General features: G+C 38.0%; 1 protein-coding gene across 3 annotated transcripts in view; it reads right to left on the reverse strand.

Annotated features, from left to right (window-relative positions):
- The window catches only part of LOC123242388 (OX-2 membrane glycoprotein-like), a 46,707-nt gene extending 37,255 nt beyond the window's left edge, over window positions 1-9,452 (reverse strand). For all 3 annotated transcript variants that reach the window (XM_044670100.1, XM_044670099.1, XM_044670098.1), the window contains exons 1-3: window positions 9,415-9,452; window positions 2,581-2,662; window positions 445-771 (exon numbers count right to left, since the gene is read on the reverse strand). In XM_044670100.1, coding sequence (XP_044526035.1) covers window positions 445-771; window positions 2,581-2,662; window positions 9,415-9,426 — 421 coding nt within the window. In that variant the 5' untranslated portion in view covers window positions 9,427-9,452. The remainder of the gene's footprint in view (window positions 1-444; window positions 772-2,580; window positions 2,663-9,414) is intronic.
- Between the last annotated feature and the right edge of the window lie 7,137 nt (window positions 9,453-16,589).

Below are 16,589 nucleotides of genomic sequence, written 5' to 3' on the forward strand. Positions count from 1 at the left end.
ATTTTGGAAGGCAGTTAGAAATTAAAACATTAAAAAAAGTAAATGCTGAAAAATTGCAAAGACAAACATGATCTCAAAGAAGAGACATGAGAAGATATCCTCAACCCATTCCTTTGTAGTAGTGATAAGTCCATGGCTGTGGAACACCGTATGCCCTCTCCCCTCTTTTCAGTATATAGATCAGTTTTGCTCATTTCCCCCTTCTTCCTTTTTTTTTCTCTCTGTAAAAATATTATTTGTTATAATTTTTAAATTTGTTATTTGTTATAACACATATGTCTCTGAGGGATAAGAGGGAAAAGGAAACTGGGAGAAATTTTAGTGATATAAAAACATAAAAATGAAGAATTATATTTAATACAAGCAAACAAATGAATAAATAAAAAAAAGAAAGAATTCTCCCATATTACTTGAAGGTATGCAGAAAAAGGCACATAATCTCACCATAAAGTTTGAGGCATGTTTTTCCTGAGACTGCTTCAGAACCAAAGATGTTAAAGATGCATGAATAGCATTGCTCATCCTCAGGTGTAGTTCGTAAGAAGGTGATGGTAGATTCACTGAGCCCTTGCTGGGTCATTTCTATTTTATTTTGGTAAGGTTTTTGGATTACTACACCATGTGCTGTGCTGTAAGTTGCTATATTTTCTGGTCTTCCTTTAGTGAGTTTCTGCCATGTGACTATCAAGGCCTCTTGAAGAGTTGACAGGGAACACTTTAAGGAAGCAGGTCTCTCCAGTGGCACTGTCTCATTCTCGGTCATCACTTTTCCTATGGGATCAGAAGATTTTGTTTTTCTTTTTGGTATGAGATCAACGTCACCTTGATTCACAGTTACTTCTGTGACTCTCACAAATGCATGCCTGGAGTGGATCTATTCCTACAGCCCTTTCTTTTATGTCCAAAAACTGCTTTCAGTTAGCAAATTTTTTTTTTCCCAACTGAAAGAAAATTAGAAAGAGAAAAAAAAATCTAACCTCTTCCACCTTCAACCTTTCAATTCTGAAACTATAATTTTGGTAATAAATTAATAATTTGGTAATAAATTGTATCATAAAACAGCAAAAAAAAAAAACAGAATAGAATATAAGCTAAAAGACTATTTGGCTCCAAAGTGCATGTTCATGGTTCATCTAGGATTTCATTCAGTCATTTCAGTCATGTCCAACTCTTCATGACCTCATTTGGGGTTTTCTTAACAAAGATACTGAAATGGTTTGCCATTTCCTATTCCAGCTCATTTTATAGATGAGGAAACTGAGGTGAACAGAAGTCAGGTGACTTGTCCAGAGTCACACAGCTAATAAGTATCTTGAGGCTGGATTTGAACCCTGGTCTTCCTGACTTCAGGCCCAGAATTCTTCCTTCTGTGCCATCTAGATACCTTAATAAATACCTGAGGAACTATACTGAATTGACTCTAGTTGTTCTATTTATATATATCACTGAGGAAAACATATAATTTTTCCATATCTATAATGAAATATTTGGCTCTTACTAACTGGCTGAATGCTCTTGGATAAGTCACCTAATTTCTCTGAGCCTTTTTATCTATAAAATGAGGGGCTTGGTCTATATGATTTCAAAGTTTTCCTCCAGTTCTAATGCCTCCATCACTGACCTACTAGGAGTTATAATTTTCTAACATAATTTTCTTGCTAGCATAACATGAAACCATTAGGAATTCTTAAGTGTTTTCCCCCTTCCAATGTGTAACAACTGAAATAACCTATGCTTGCTTTCAATCCATTTTCTCCTCTTCTGTCTTCAGTGAAGTCAGACAAAGATTTGGAGTGAGATAGCTTTCGTTTACCCTTTCTTCCATTTCAAGTGACTCCTCCTTTCCTCCCCTTCCCTCCCCTCCCCTTCCTTCCCCTCCCCTCCTCTCCTCTCTTCTCTTCTCCTCTTTCCTTTCCTTTCTTTTCCCTTCCTTTCCATCTTCTATGAATCTTCTATAAATTCTCCACATTTCTCATAAACCTTGAAGTCTATTTCTACTGAAATAAATTCAAGTCAGGGTCTACATGGTACACTAATATGACCACCTAAAGACCATGTACCAAACAGCAGAATGGGTCATGGAGTTGGTTCTATTCTCTTGATTTGTTATCAACTAATTCATACTATTTGTGGTCCTGGTTTAATTGTCATCTTAACGATGTATTTAGGTTTGCCATTTGGCAATCCAATCTACTGTTCAGTTCTCAATCACTAGGATAGTCAAAAACAAAAATTTTCCTCAAAAAGAAATTGGTGAACCTCTTAGATACAGTCTAGAATATATAATATAGGGGCAGCTGGGTAGCTCAGTGGATTGAGAGCCAGGCCTAGAAACGGGAGGTCCTAGGTTCAAATCTGGCCCCAGACACTTCCCAGCTGTGTGACCCTGGGCAAGTCACTTGACCCCCATTGCCTACCCGTACCACTCTTCCACCTATGAGTCAATACACAGAAGTTAAGGGTTTAAAATAAAAAAAAATGAAAAATAAAATATATAACATAAAACAGTACTGAGGAAAATAGTTGCCCTATCTTGATACCAACATTTGCTAAACATAGCAAGGAATAATACATTTTTACCTTGTGCCCGGCATAGCATCACAATAGTCATGCCCCAAATCAGACTGTAAGTGGAACTAGGAGAGAAGAATCTCTCATGTACCTAGAGTTAGAGAAGAAAGTTCCAATGAAGCTTTAGATTTCAGAAAAATCAAAATATCCTGTTTATTCCAGGAACGATTTTAGGGAATGTCACAGAATGACTTTGTCATAGAATGTTGTTTGATTGTTGTGGTCAAAGCATCGGAGACCATGAAATTGCAGTTAAACACACTGAAGAAAAGGCCAACCAAGAGGAAAGACCCTCTTGCCATCAGATGGTTAATAATCAGTTCAACTTGAACATGTCTAAAATTGAGAACATTTTTCATCAAAATTAGAGTAATCTTTATATGACTATATTTTGATTTCTGCTCTTGAAAACTGCTTTTTCATATCCTTTGACTATTGATCAGTTGGGGAATGTCTTATATTTTTACAAATTTGACTCAGTTCCCTATGTATTTAGTAAATGAGGTCTTTATCAGAGAAACTTATTATAATCTACATCCCCACCCTCCAGTTTCCTGCTTTTCTTCTAATTTTGGCTATATTGATTTTGTTTGTGCAAAATCTTTAAATTTAATATAATCAGTTATTCCTTTTACTTCCCATGATCCTTTTTGTCTCTTGTTGGGTTATAAGTTCTTCCCTTAGTCATATTCAGGTTTTTTTTTGTGCTTCTGTTTTCAGGGCTAGTTCAGGGAATCTGTAAGTTTTCAGTAATTCCAAGGTGGTATGAACACACAAGAGGAATGGTCACTGGTCACTTGGCCTGGGTTCTAATCTTTACCCAAGATGGGCCTCTACTCCCCTGTAGCTACATGTGCCAGTGCTCCTCTCGGCCTCTTGAACTTCATCCTCTACTTTCTGACAGCCACAAGGACTAGTTTTCTTTTCTGCCTTGGAGCTGTGATGGGGTCTTTTGCTCCACTGTGGTCACAATCACTAGTGTTTCCCTTTGCCCTAGAAATGCAATCCAGAAATACCTATGGGCAACTCAACTGGGTCCTGCACCCAATGGCAGCAAAGGGCCCCCTGAAATATCTTTCCAACCAGCTATTTAATGCTCCCCCCTGAAATAGGTAGACGGGAATAACAAGTACACACAAGGGTGTTAAATACAGAAGGGACCACTTCCACAAACCCACAGGTGATAGGACACACAAGATAACCTACACAAGGGATGTAGGAAATGGGTAATGGGCAAAGTACACATTCAGGTTGGTAATGGTAGTTGACAGTTTGCTGATCACTAGCCTAGCCAGGGAAACTCAGGTTTTGGAAGGTATCTAACAGTGGGCTCTTTCTTGGGGTAGAAGAAGACACAGGAAGTAAATAAAAACAGTTTAATAATGAGTTTTAGGGTTGGAGATAGAGGGAGAGATCACACTAAAACTAGGTAACTATGGACAGACTCCAGGGACTGGAAAGGTGAGATAAACTCTACTCTGTGCTAACACAGGCTGTCAGGTCCAGCTTGGCAGGTTAGAAGGGGAAATGGGTGTCTCACACCTGGGTCCTCCTCAGATCCAGTGGTGATCTAAGGTTTTCCAGGAACACAGGTCCACAGGAAGTAAAATCCACAAAGCGATGAAGACAGGGAGCTGAACCAGTCTGGATGTCCACCATCCAGAGCTAAGTTCACTGCTCAAACCTAAACTTCCACAGGAAAGATGTTTCTTGTAGTAAACAAATCCATTTTCCTGGGCTCTTCACTGGAGACAATTAAAACCAGCACCTAATGGCCTCAGCCAAACCAGAATCACTCTCAGGAAAAAGACTTCCTTCCTTCTCACTATTCCAGGATTGGAACTCTCCAGCACTTGCCTGAAGGGACTGGCTGCTACTTTATACTAAATGTCTAAAATCCTTATTTTCTTCATAGCATCCCACCATCTCAGAAGCTTCTCCTGCCACTGTCTCAATCACATCTAAAGCTCATTGATGGTTCTGCCTCTGCATATGCTAGGGGATGGCCCCCATCACAATGTCACAGATTTCTCTTGGTGACTTTTTAAGTTACGTGGAGCTAAAAAAGTTCTTACCCCAACCTTTTGTTGGCTCTGCCTCTTCAGAATTAGATTTGAGACATTATTTTAAAGTTGTTTGGAAATACTGGGACTGCTACTTTTTCTCTACTATCTTAGCTCCTCTCTCTAAAGTTACTGGATTGCTACTTTTTCTCTACTATCTTAGCTCCTCTCTCTAAAGTAGGAGTTCTTAACCTTTGATTTATGAACCCCTTCAGCAGTTTGGTGACCTCTTCTCAGAACAATGCTTTTAAACACATAAAATAAAATACATGCAGTAAAAAGGAAACCAATTCTACTGACATGCAATTACCAAAATGCTTTTTTTGTAAGTTCACAGAGTTGAGGTTAAGAACTCCTTTTTATGAAAGCATATTCTACAGAGTGCTCATCTATTTTCAAAGGTAGTAATATTGACCACTTTCTCTGCTGTATATCATACAGCACTTCATCAGTTGGCTCAGTTCCCACTCTATCCTGTAAGAGTTGGAAGGCAGCAAATCAAGGATTCAATCAAGCACATATCTGGGATTTGGAGCTGAAGCTGGCCTCACGGAATTTTGAAGAGGTTCCATTCCGGAGGGGCCAGTGAAGGAGGGAGTTTGGTGAAGATTCTGAATATTCTTAACTGCCAACAGCCAACTGCCAATTACTGGGGTGGACGTTCAAGCTCTTGTCTGGGGGCTTGGGTGGTGAAGGGTGGCAGGGAGAATCTGGGAGGAAACAGCTCTTTTGAACCTAAAATTCCCTGGCATCATTGGAGACTACAACAGCTAAACTCATTCTACAGATCTTCAATGCCAACAAAGAGGAATCTGTGATAAGTTGTGCTTCAGTTTGGCCATAGTGCCCAAACTCCAGAGAGAGCAGGCACTTGGGGACTTTTCTGGGTCCAGCTTGTACCCTTCCCTTCCTGTTATTCCCTTATTTGTTAGCTAGTAATAAAGTTAGGAGATAGTGAAAGAGAGAGAGAGAGAGTCAGTTTCTGGAACCAAGCTACTGAAGAAGCCAGAATTGATCTCTTGAAGGGGGATTCTTAGTTGTTAGGGTGTGTGTTAGTTAAAATCACCTGGGGTTCTATTTGGAAGGATTGAACCTCAATATAGTGTTTGACAAACTTCTGTGGACCTGTGGGGGTCCTTAAAACTACATTTCCCGTGGTCCAATGGGTTTCATGGGTTTCCTGTTTTGGATGACGTATTAAAGGTGAGGGACTGTTTTAAGTAGGGGGAAGTGACTTGGAACTTCCTCTTTAGTTACCTGAGCTCGAGGAGAGAGGAAGGTAAATGGCTGAGGTGAGGTTGGAATAGGTTTTTCTTACAGGCGCGTGGTCAGTTTTATAAATATCATACTTTGGAGGCATTGAATATTAATTTCAATCTTTACAGGTGGTTTCCCTTGTTCCCTCTTACCTCAAATAAACCCCTAAAATAACCCTTTCCCTAGTCCCTGAAATCTCTTATCAGTCAAATATATCCTTATTAGTTTATTAGTTGTAGTTTGGGCCTGTTACCTTAAGGGGAGATTGTAGGGTGGCTGAGGGGAAGACAAATACCAATTCCATTTTGAAGAGAAAAAGCCTTTTGAATCAGGGTTGGGGGAGGCTTGTCCCAAGACTTGTGGCACAGGAGATTGGACCTAGTCCATCAACTGATACCCCAAATCATCTGCCAACATCCCCGCCATAGCTTATTCATCTGGGGAAGCCCTCCTGAGAACCATACCCTCATAGGTCTTCTCTGTGAGGGGGTGAGGTGTTAGCTATACTGGCCCATCAAAAGCTATCAAGTGGGGAGTCCAGAAAACACCCAAACATCATCAATACTCACCCTCATACAATCCCCATAGACCTTTTGAACACAAATAGCTGCATCAGATTCTGTACATTGAATTGCAATAGGGTATTTGCCACTCATCTACTACATTTAGTATAAAATCTCCAGAAGCACCACTGGATAAAAAATGTTAGTAGTACCGATCACCCAAAGTTGTTCCAGCATAATAAATAATACAGACAAAGAGATCTTCAGAACCCAGTGACAGGTAGTATACTAAAACTCTTGGGATACAAATACAAGCAAAATAAAAGATAGTTTTTGCCCAAAGGAAGCTTACACTCCAGTGAAGACTGACAAGACATAAAAGGAAGGAACAAAGAAACCTGATGGCAAAATCTGGAAAGTCAGAATCAGAGCTTGAGAGGAGAAAAATATGGCTGGTCTGGATCTTTTCTCTAAATGGAGGTCCTAGAGAAACTGGCAAATGGAATAAGGAGGCCAGCATGTTTGGAAAATGTTCCAGAGTAAGAAGGCCAAAGGGGTCGGGTATATTTCAAGAGTAAGAAGGCAGATGAAGTACAGTGGCAAAGTTTAAAGAGTCTTCTAGAAGCCCACCAAGAGAGGAAAGAAAAATGTTTTTAATCATCTTCTAATTACCCATTCAAAATAATTTGTGCTCTCAAATGTAGATTACCCTTTAAAATTAAAAGTAGATTTATTTTAAGAGTGCAAGTAAATTGCCTTGGACTTCGGGGTAAAAAGAAACACTTCCTCTTGCCTGAATTATATTTTAAGAGAACCCTCAAAAAAGCCCAGAAAACCCCTTAAAGAACTATCAATAACTCTAGGTAAATAAGTGATGTAAACATGAGAAAAATGAAACTCTTGCCTAGTGTTTCAAATCCATGCTTTCTAAATTTGCTATATTCGTGGAGATAAAGATCTTCAGGACTAAAATTGTATCATTTGTGAATATAGATATGCATCTATATCTATAGATTTCTCAGAACCTAGTCCAGAGTTTTGTACATATTAAAACTGCTGTTTGAATCAATAATCAATGAGCATTGATTAAGCAATTATCTATTAAGATAGTTATGGGGTGCCATCCTTAATGTTGATTATTCCAAAATAGCTAAATTAATTATTTCAGAAATGTGAGACTATGATATGTCCATTTAGGTCCGGCCTGAAAGTCCTAACCAACCATGATGTGCTGAGATAATAACTGCTTTAATTAATCATGGGATGATGGATTTACACCTGAAAGAACCCTTAGGGGTCACTGAGTCTCCATTCATTTTAAAGATGTGGAAAATGAAGCTTAGAAAGATTAAATGAATTGTTTTTGTGCGGATATTTTGTGTTTGTATGTTTCTGAATATCTAAAAAGTTTCTCAGTCTAAATAGAAGCATAACTTAGAATATATTTGCCCAAACAGTACCATACTCCTGATCTTTCTAGCTTTGAGGTCAAACACTCTATCTGCTAAACCATACCAAAAATTGAACTGAAAAGCTTTAACCTATATTTTGCGCCTGGAAAGCACACACCTTTTTTTCTCGATATCCATCAAAAGCCCCTCTAACAGGCAGGACACAAAGTTCTGAATCAGACTCTAATCACTTTCAGATGTCTTTTTCAGTCTGTGCTATTTAGGATGTTTAGTATTGTTTCACTCAATAATTGAGTTAAAATGATCTCATTCGGTGAAATAATCCATTTTGCCTTCTGATTAACAACAAAAAAAGATTTCCAAATACTACTGCTCCAGGAAAAGCACAGAAATGGCTCCAGAGCACTTCTCTCTCCCAGCAACCACCGATGCTAGGATTACTGGTCTTAGTGGAAAAAAGGATTTCAGCAAAAGGAATCAGTTTCAAGAAGAAGCTCTCAGGTTCTGCAGGGTACAATGGCTAATTTTGCTATTAACAAGCAACAGTTTGGGGGCAACTAAGTGGAGACAGTGGATAAAGCACTGGTCCTAGAGCCAGGAAGATCGGAGTTCAATTGCAATCTTAGATACTTAATAACGGTGTGAACCTGGGTTATGTCATTTCACCTCAGTTTCCTCATCTGTAAGTGTGGATAATAATGGCACCCACCTCCAGATCAAAGGAGATAAAAACCATAAAGTGCCTCACACATAATAAGTGTTATTATTTAATCATATAAGCACTTTAGATATACAAAGCACTTTTATATACATTATCCCTCTGGATTCTCGTTCCCTGAGAGTCAGGTAGTGGTAAGGATCATTATTATTTTATTCACTCTAGCCATCAGTTTGTGCAAAAGCATGTGCTAGACGAAATACATTCATATTTACTGCCTGAAAAAAATTTTTAAGTATCAGTTCCAAGGCAGAAGAGTCATAAGGTAAGCTAGATTTGAAACCCAGGACTGCTTCTAAGCCTAGCTCTCTATCCACTGAGTCGCCGTGTTGCCCCTTTACCGATTTTTTTTTTTAACTGTCCTCTTTTTCTTTAAATGGATCCACCTTTCCCACTGCCAAGTCCTTCTTCACTCCAACCCCTTAACCCTTATTCCTGGGGCTTAGGATAGTGGTCATGACATCGGTGTAAATTTTTTCTCATTAACATGTTTCCCTTTTATAAATTTACTGAAACCTTAATCATATTTTGTCTTCGTTTTTAAAAATCCGCCGACCCAAATCAAGAGATTCTGTTATATAGAACAGTCCCTAATCTCTCCCACAAACTGCCTTTGGGTAGCTAGTCCTCAGCTTCTCCATAATATAAACGGGAAAAGGCTGAATTCGATGAATTCGATGAATTCCAGGCCTCCCCCAGCTCTCACATTCCTTACTTTATTATGCTCCTCTGCACAGTTCCCCGGAGCTCCTCTCCCCTTCCTGGCTCGGCTCTACACACAGTAAATAAATACCCAAAAGAACCAATCTGGTGCAATTGCGAGCTCCGCCAGCTCCCCTCACTCTCTCCCTCCGCAGTCTCTGCTTCATCCCTGTGCGTAGTGGTCTTACCTGACGCTCCATCAGCCAGAGGAGGGATGCCCTCCCGATCTTTCCAAGGCTCAGCAGCTCCAAAGATTTTCAAGTCAATCCTTCAAGCCCTGCACATTGACCACCTCCCCTTTGGGAGGAGCTAGTGGCTACACGTAAGTCATAAAGCCAAGGCAAGTAGAGGGGAGCTGATAGCTCAGTGGACTGAGAATCAGGACTAGAGATGGAAGGTCCTATGTTCAAATCCGGCCTCAGACACTTCCCAGCTGGGTGACCCTGGCTAAGTCCCTTGACCCCCATTGCGTACCCTTACCACTCTTCCACCTATAAATACACAGAAGTTAAGGATTTAAAATAAAAAAAATGTTCCAAATCTTTAATAATCAGAAAATATAATAGGGAGCATAGCTTTCATTTCCTCTTTTAAAATTGCAAGTTTACCAGTTCTCAGAGTAAGGAATTAAAGCTATCAATAATTATATGAAAATAGGAAAATTATAAGCTTAATTGGCCATATCAATAACAAAGACATATTTCTGTAGATGCAGGAAAAACTTTTAACAAATTTAACATAAATTCCTGTTTGAAACACACACACACACACACACACACACACACACACACACACACACACACACGAAAGCATAGAAAAATAACACTTCCCTTAAAATAATAAGTTGTTTCTATATAAAACAAAAAGCTTACTTTATCTGTAATGGAGATAAGCTAGATGCCTTCCCAATAAGATCAGGGATGAAGTATTATTATTCACATTATTTTTCTACATTGTATTAGAAACACTAGCTACAGCAATAAGAAAAGACAAAATATTATATATAATCAGCCAAAAAAGAAACAATTCCAATAATGTGAAACCATAGTCAGAATAATACAAGATTTAGCAGTTTCCACATTAGGGGATCAGAGGGCCTGGAATATATTATTCTAGAGGGCAAAGGAAGTAGGGCTTCAACCAAAAATCATTGACACTTAAAAAATTGAGCATAATTCTTTGGGAGATGAGATGGAGAAAGGAGGCAATAGCCATTCAGTGAAACATACTGTCAAATATTCCTGTTGAAAAGACAAGTCAAAAGGAAAATTTGACTCTCAAATATAAGACTCAGGAGAAGCATACAAAAGATAAATAGGAAAGAGAAATCAAAAGGCATTCAATGAGGTTAAACTCTATATGGGAAGTTGATTCTTATAACTCCTAAGAACTTTATAATTATTAGGGCAGTTAGAAATAGTATACAGAAACAGGAGGCAAGGGTATGAGTTGAATATGATGGGATTATATCTAAAAAAAATAAAATTAAGGGAGGAGAAAGAGGAATGCATTAGGCAAAGGGAAAGGAAGAATGGGGTAAATTATCTCACATAAAAGAGGCATGAAAGAGCTTTTACAGTAGAGGAGAAGATAGGAGAGGTAGGAAGGGGGACACTTGAACTTTATTCTCATCAAAACTGGCTCAAAGAAGGAAGAAGGTACAAAATCAATTGGGTATGGAAATCTATCTTACCCTATAGGAAAGTAGAAAGGGAAGGTGTGGGGGGGGAGGTGATAGAAAAGAGAGCAAATTGGGCAGTGTGGTGGTCAGAAGCTAAATACTTTTGAGAGAAGATATAATAAAAATATAGAAAAGGACAAATTAAGGAGAAATAGGATGGAGAGTAATACATAGTAGTCATAATGATGAAAAAACCCTACAAGTCTCTAATAAAGTCTCATTTCATAAATATATGAAGAAAAGAATCATATATATCTATATCTATATCTATCTATACCTCTATCTATCTATCTATCTATCTATCTATCTATCTATCTATCTATCTATCTATCTGTCTACNTCTATCTATCTATCTATCTATCTATCTATCTATCTATCTATCTATCTGAATACAAGTCATTCCCCAACTGATAAATGGTCAAAATATATGAACAGGTTCTCAGATAAAGTAATTAAAGTAATTAAAGCTAGATATAGCTACGTGGAAAAAATGCTCTAAATCACTATTAAAGAACTTGAGACTAAAATAATTCAGAGATACCACTCCACATTTATCAGATCAGCAATCATGACAGAAAAGGAAAATGACAAAAGTTGAAAGAAATGTCAGAAAAATGAGACACTAATGAACATCTGGGTGAGTTGTGAAGTGATTCAAATATTCTAGAGTGCAATTTATAGCCTAATGGGCTATAGACTTAGAAATATAATTACTAGTTTTGCATCCCAAAAGAATAAAAAACAGAAAGGAGAAGGCCTTATAGGTGCAAAAATATTCATGTCCTATCTACTGCATTAATTAGCTGGATTCAGGAAGGTCTAAGTTAAAAATGTCTCCCAGACACTAGCTATGCATCAACTGGACATGTCACTTACTCTATTCTAGGCTCAGTATCCTCAACTATTTGTAGTTTATGTGTGTTTTTGTAGTCAGTTCAATGTCTCCCATATTTTCTGAGAGACTATTATCATTTTTTCTAATTAAGGACCCCTGTACTCTGTACTCATAATAAGTTTGAGTTAACTTGAAGTAAAGGAAAATAAAAAGCTAAAGAGGGAGCTAACCCAGTCATGGTCACGAGAGAAGAGAGCAAGCAGGTGGGCTTACAGCAAACTTATTTACAATACATAAGGACGCTATGTGAATGAAGGGAAAAGGATTCTGGGAGATGAAGTCCAAGGGTACAAGATTTCTAATTACACATTCCCCTCCTGTGATCTTTTGGGAGACCAGAATTCCCAAGGGATCAATTTAAAATTAATCAATTAAAAACTTTAAGATTTTTTTTAACTAAAGGTATATACAATATTGCAGCTTCGAAAGGGAAATTACAATAATTTGGGGATAAGAGGGAAATAAAAGAGAAAAAAAACAAAAAAAAAAAAGATTGCTATATTGAAAAAAGGTCATTTGGGAGCAGTCCCCTTTGGCATAAGAGTATACATTCAAAATAAATGCATTCGATCTCCCCCATAGTTCATATTCACCATAACTCAAAGTTTGCTCTGGATCTTCTGGTACAGCGTGTGATCTCTGTAGGCATCTTTGTGGTGCCTTCTCCAAAACGTTCATCTTCTGGATTCTGGGAGATTGTTTTTTGTTCCAAATCAGGCTAAAATTCAAACCAAAGTTCACAACAATAACATGGTCCCCCCTGCAGAGGATAATAACACATTCCCCCCTGAGGAGGATACAAGGATACACATAGGAATCACCCAGGGATACATGGCCAAGTTATAAGGCATATGAATTAATTATAAAAAATATCAAAGAATGCAACGAAATAAAAAAGTAACCTCTGAGTGAAATATAGAATATCAAAAATGTGAAAAATTCATAAATCACAGCATGTTCTTGTAGTGATCCATGTCCAAAAAGCCTGCAACAACAGTCACTCACTAACCCAATTTAGCAGTCTGGACTACAGTAAGTTGTCACATCATGAAAGAAAATAGAAAAAGAGATTAGCTCTTGAAACAAATGGGAAATAGCATTCTCTGGTCTGACTCTTTTCTTTGCTTTCTGGGATACTGGAGCCAGAACAACTGATGTTAGGTACTTGACATAGCATGTGGTACAAGGAAATCCTGCATTTAACACATGCTAAACAACCACAACCTCAAGTCTCACGTATGATCAAGTCCTTGTGCTCTTTGCACAGAATGTCATCAATCCTTTTAGGATTGGTTTGGTCTCTTTTACCTTTTTTGTGCTTGTGTGGTACTTTGCAGGTCAATTTCTATGCTCCTTTCTGGTCCGTTTTTTGGTGTGTTTTTTTGGATTCAGACTTATTAATCAAGCAAAAAGTCTCATAATATTTAAATAACTAGTGGCAGATTGCCATAGTCCAAAGCTTTTTGGGTATACATTTATAAGCTAGACATCTTAACTTATTCTATTGCAAAAATCAAAACAATTTTAAAAATCTCAGTATTGGTGACATGTGCTTCAAATACAAAAAATGAGAGGAAAAATCAAATACTGTATTGCACATGGAGGAATAAAAATAATAATGAAAAATATCAAAAATGTATATATTTCACAATCACAGAGATAAAACATAGAGGCTACTTGCTGAAAAATAAGGTTCATTTTCTCTTCAACTTGCCTTGATCTGCAGTGTGAGTGCAAATGAGGTAAATAAAGCAATGGAAGTATAGAAGCAATAATATATTCAAGAAAAAACAAAAAAATTCACAAAAAGCCCAAAATGTTACGAAAGGCACATCAAGTCAAAATAAGTCAGTAATACAGGTTTTCTTTTTCAAGGTAATATATGTGTTGTCCTACAAGGGCAATTTGTTCAAGTACAAGGTTCAACCAAATACAGTACAACAAAATAGTACAGATTCAGCAATAAGGAAGTCTTATCATGATCAATAGCCAAATACAACCAGTACAGGCAATTATTTATTATCAACAGAAGGTACTCATTCTATGTAGCTACAATAAATCCATGAGTCCCTCTCCCCAATTTTAATGGATTTGATGTAGTCAATAGGACTTGGAATGGTCCATCATAAGCAAGTTCAGTCAACCCAATATGTTTGAAATTCTTGATGTACATACTATCACCTGGGTTTAAATCATGAAGTGAGAAGTCTATGAGACCTCCCTGAATAGCAGTTCCAGAGTTGTGGAGTTCTCTCAATTTCATTTGTAATTGTCTGATATATATGGCATTGGCTGTATCCCCTCTAAACAATGACATATAGGCAGGGGTAAATGGTTGTGCCCGAATATATGGATGTCCAAATAGCGTCACAAATGGTGAGATGTGTGAATCATCTCTGGGGCAGCTTCTGAGATAAAATGGGACCAGAAGTAGAATTTTGGGCCATTTTAAATGTGTCTCCATGCACAATTTGCCAGTCATAGTTTTAAGTTCTTTATTCATTCTTTCAATTTGGCCAGAGCTCTGGAGATAATATGGTGTATGAAATTTAGTAGTTATCCCCAAACATGAATAGATTTGCAGTAAGATTGAATCAGTAAAATGAGTTCCCCAATCTGAATCAATACATGTTGGTAGACCAAAATGAGGAATAATTCTTTCAAAAGGACTTTGGCAACAAAAGCCGCTGTGGGCCGAGCAGTAGGAAATGCTTCAGGCCACTTGATCAGCTGATTGACTATGAGCAGACATAATTTATACTGTCCAGCTTTTGGCATAGAGATAAAATCAATTTGTAAATGCTCAAATGGCGTGTAAACAAGAGGACGTCCACCAAAGACTTTTCCTCAAAAAGCATGCTGATTAAAGCCCTGGCAGGTAGGACAAGCTGCACATACTTTGGAGGCAATTGTAGTTATTCCAGGTGCTATCCATACTCTTTTAACAGAGTCTACAATGCCTTGGATGTCAAAATGACCATGCTTATGAATGGAGTGACAAATTTGGTTATAGAAAGTTCTGGGGACCAGGGGTTTACTGTCTGATGATACCCATACTCCATTAATCTGTTTGGTTTTAAATTTTTTTCTTCCATTTTTCTACTTCCTTGTCATTATAGGAAAGGGATAGATCCAAATCATCAGTAATTACTAGCGGTAAAATTAATTCAGGTCCTTCCAAGGCCACTAGTTTGACGGTGATATCTATTTGGTTATTTCCCTTGGAGACAGGGTCAGTGCCAAGTGAGTGTGCAGAGCAGTGAATGACAACTATGTCTTTGGGGAGCTGGAGGGCAGAAAGAACTTCAGAATTAAGGTCTGCGTTGGCAATACATTTTCCAACTGATGTTAAAATTCCCCTCTGAAGCCAAAGCATGCTGACAGCGTGACATATGCTGAATGCATAATGGGAGTCTGTGTAAACTGTGACCCTCTTATCCTTTGCAATGATACAGGCATGTTTCAAAGCTGTGAGTTCTGTACCTTGTGCATTTACATTTGAGGATAAGGAAGATGACCGCAGAGTGGCAAATTCAGTAACTACTGCAGCTCCTATTTAGTGCACTCCATTCCTCCTAAACAAAGAACCATCTGTAAAAAATATTAAATCTGAATTATCTAAAGGGGTGTCCAGTAAATCATTATGAATTATAATGGACACTAAAGATGTACAATCATGTAAAGGTTCTCTGGAAGTTGGCAAATTGAGGAGCAAGTTTGCAGGATTAAGAACTCCACAGGGTTTTAATGTGATATGTTCATTATTCAATAGGGTTATCTCATATCTTGTAATCCTTTAATCAGTAAATGCCTGTGTCCTATGTCTTTTTTTATTAGACATTTATTAATATTCGTTTTTAATCTGTTTACATACTTTATGCCCCTACTTTCCCCTTCACCCCTCCGCTCTCCCCCCATCCATGGCCAACGCACATTTCCACTGGTTGTAACATGTGTCCTTGTTCAGGGTCTATTTCCCATTCATGTGCGCCTCAGCCCATGCATTCAAGCAATTGTTTATCTTATATGTTTCCTCCCTTGCAGTCCTTCCTCTGAATGTGGGTAGCATCTTTACCATAAATCCCTCAGAGCTGTCTTGTGTCATTGCAGTGCTGCTGGTACAGGAGCCCATTATATTCGATTTTACCATAGTATATCAGTCTCTGTGTACAATGTTCTTCTGGCTCTGCTCCTTTCGCTCTGCATCACTTCCTGGAGGTCTCTCCAATTTGCATGGAATTCCTCCAGTTTATTATTCCTTTTAGCACAATAGTATTCCATCACCCGCATATACCACAATTTGTTCAGCCATTCCCCAATTGAAGGACATACCCTCATTATCTACTTTTTTGCCACTACAAAAAGCGCAGCTATAAATATTTTTGTACAAGTCTGTTTATCTATGATCTCTTTGGGGTACAAACCCAGCAATGGTATGGCTGGATCAAAGGGCAGTCTTTTATAGCCCTTTGGGCATAGTTCCAAATTGCCAGCCAGAATGGCCGGATCATTTCACAACTCCACCAGCAATGCATCAATGTCCCGATTTTGTCACATCCACTCCAACATTCATTACTCTCCCCTTCTTTCATTTTAGCCAATCTGCTAGGTGTGAGGTGATACCTCAGAGTTGTTTTGATTTGCATTTCTCTAATTATTAGAGATTTAGAACACTTTCTCATGTGCTTTTTGATACTTTTGATTTATTTATCTGAAAATTGCCTATTCATGTCTCTTGCCCATTTATCAATTGGGGAATGGCTTGATTTTTTATACAATTGCTTTTA

Source organism: Gracilinanus agilis, chromosome 3, assembly GCF_016433145.1.
Source record: "Gracilinanus agilis isolate LMUSP501 chromosome 3, AgileGrace, whole genome shotgun sequence".
In the NCBI taxonomy this organism is placed as follows: Eukaryota; Metazoa; Chordata; class Mammalia; order Didelphimorphia; family Didelphidae; genus Gracilinanus; species Gracilinanus agilis.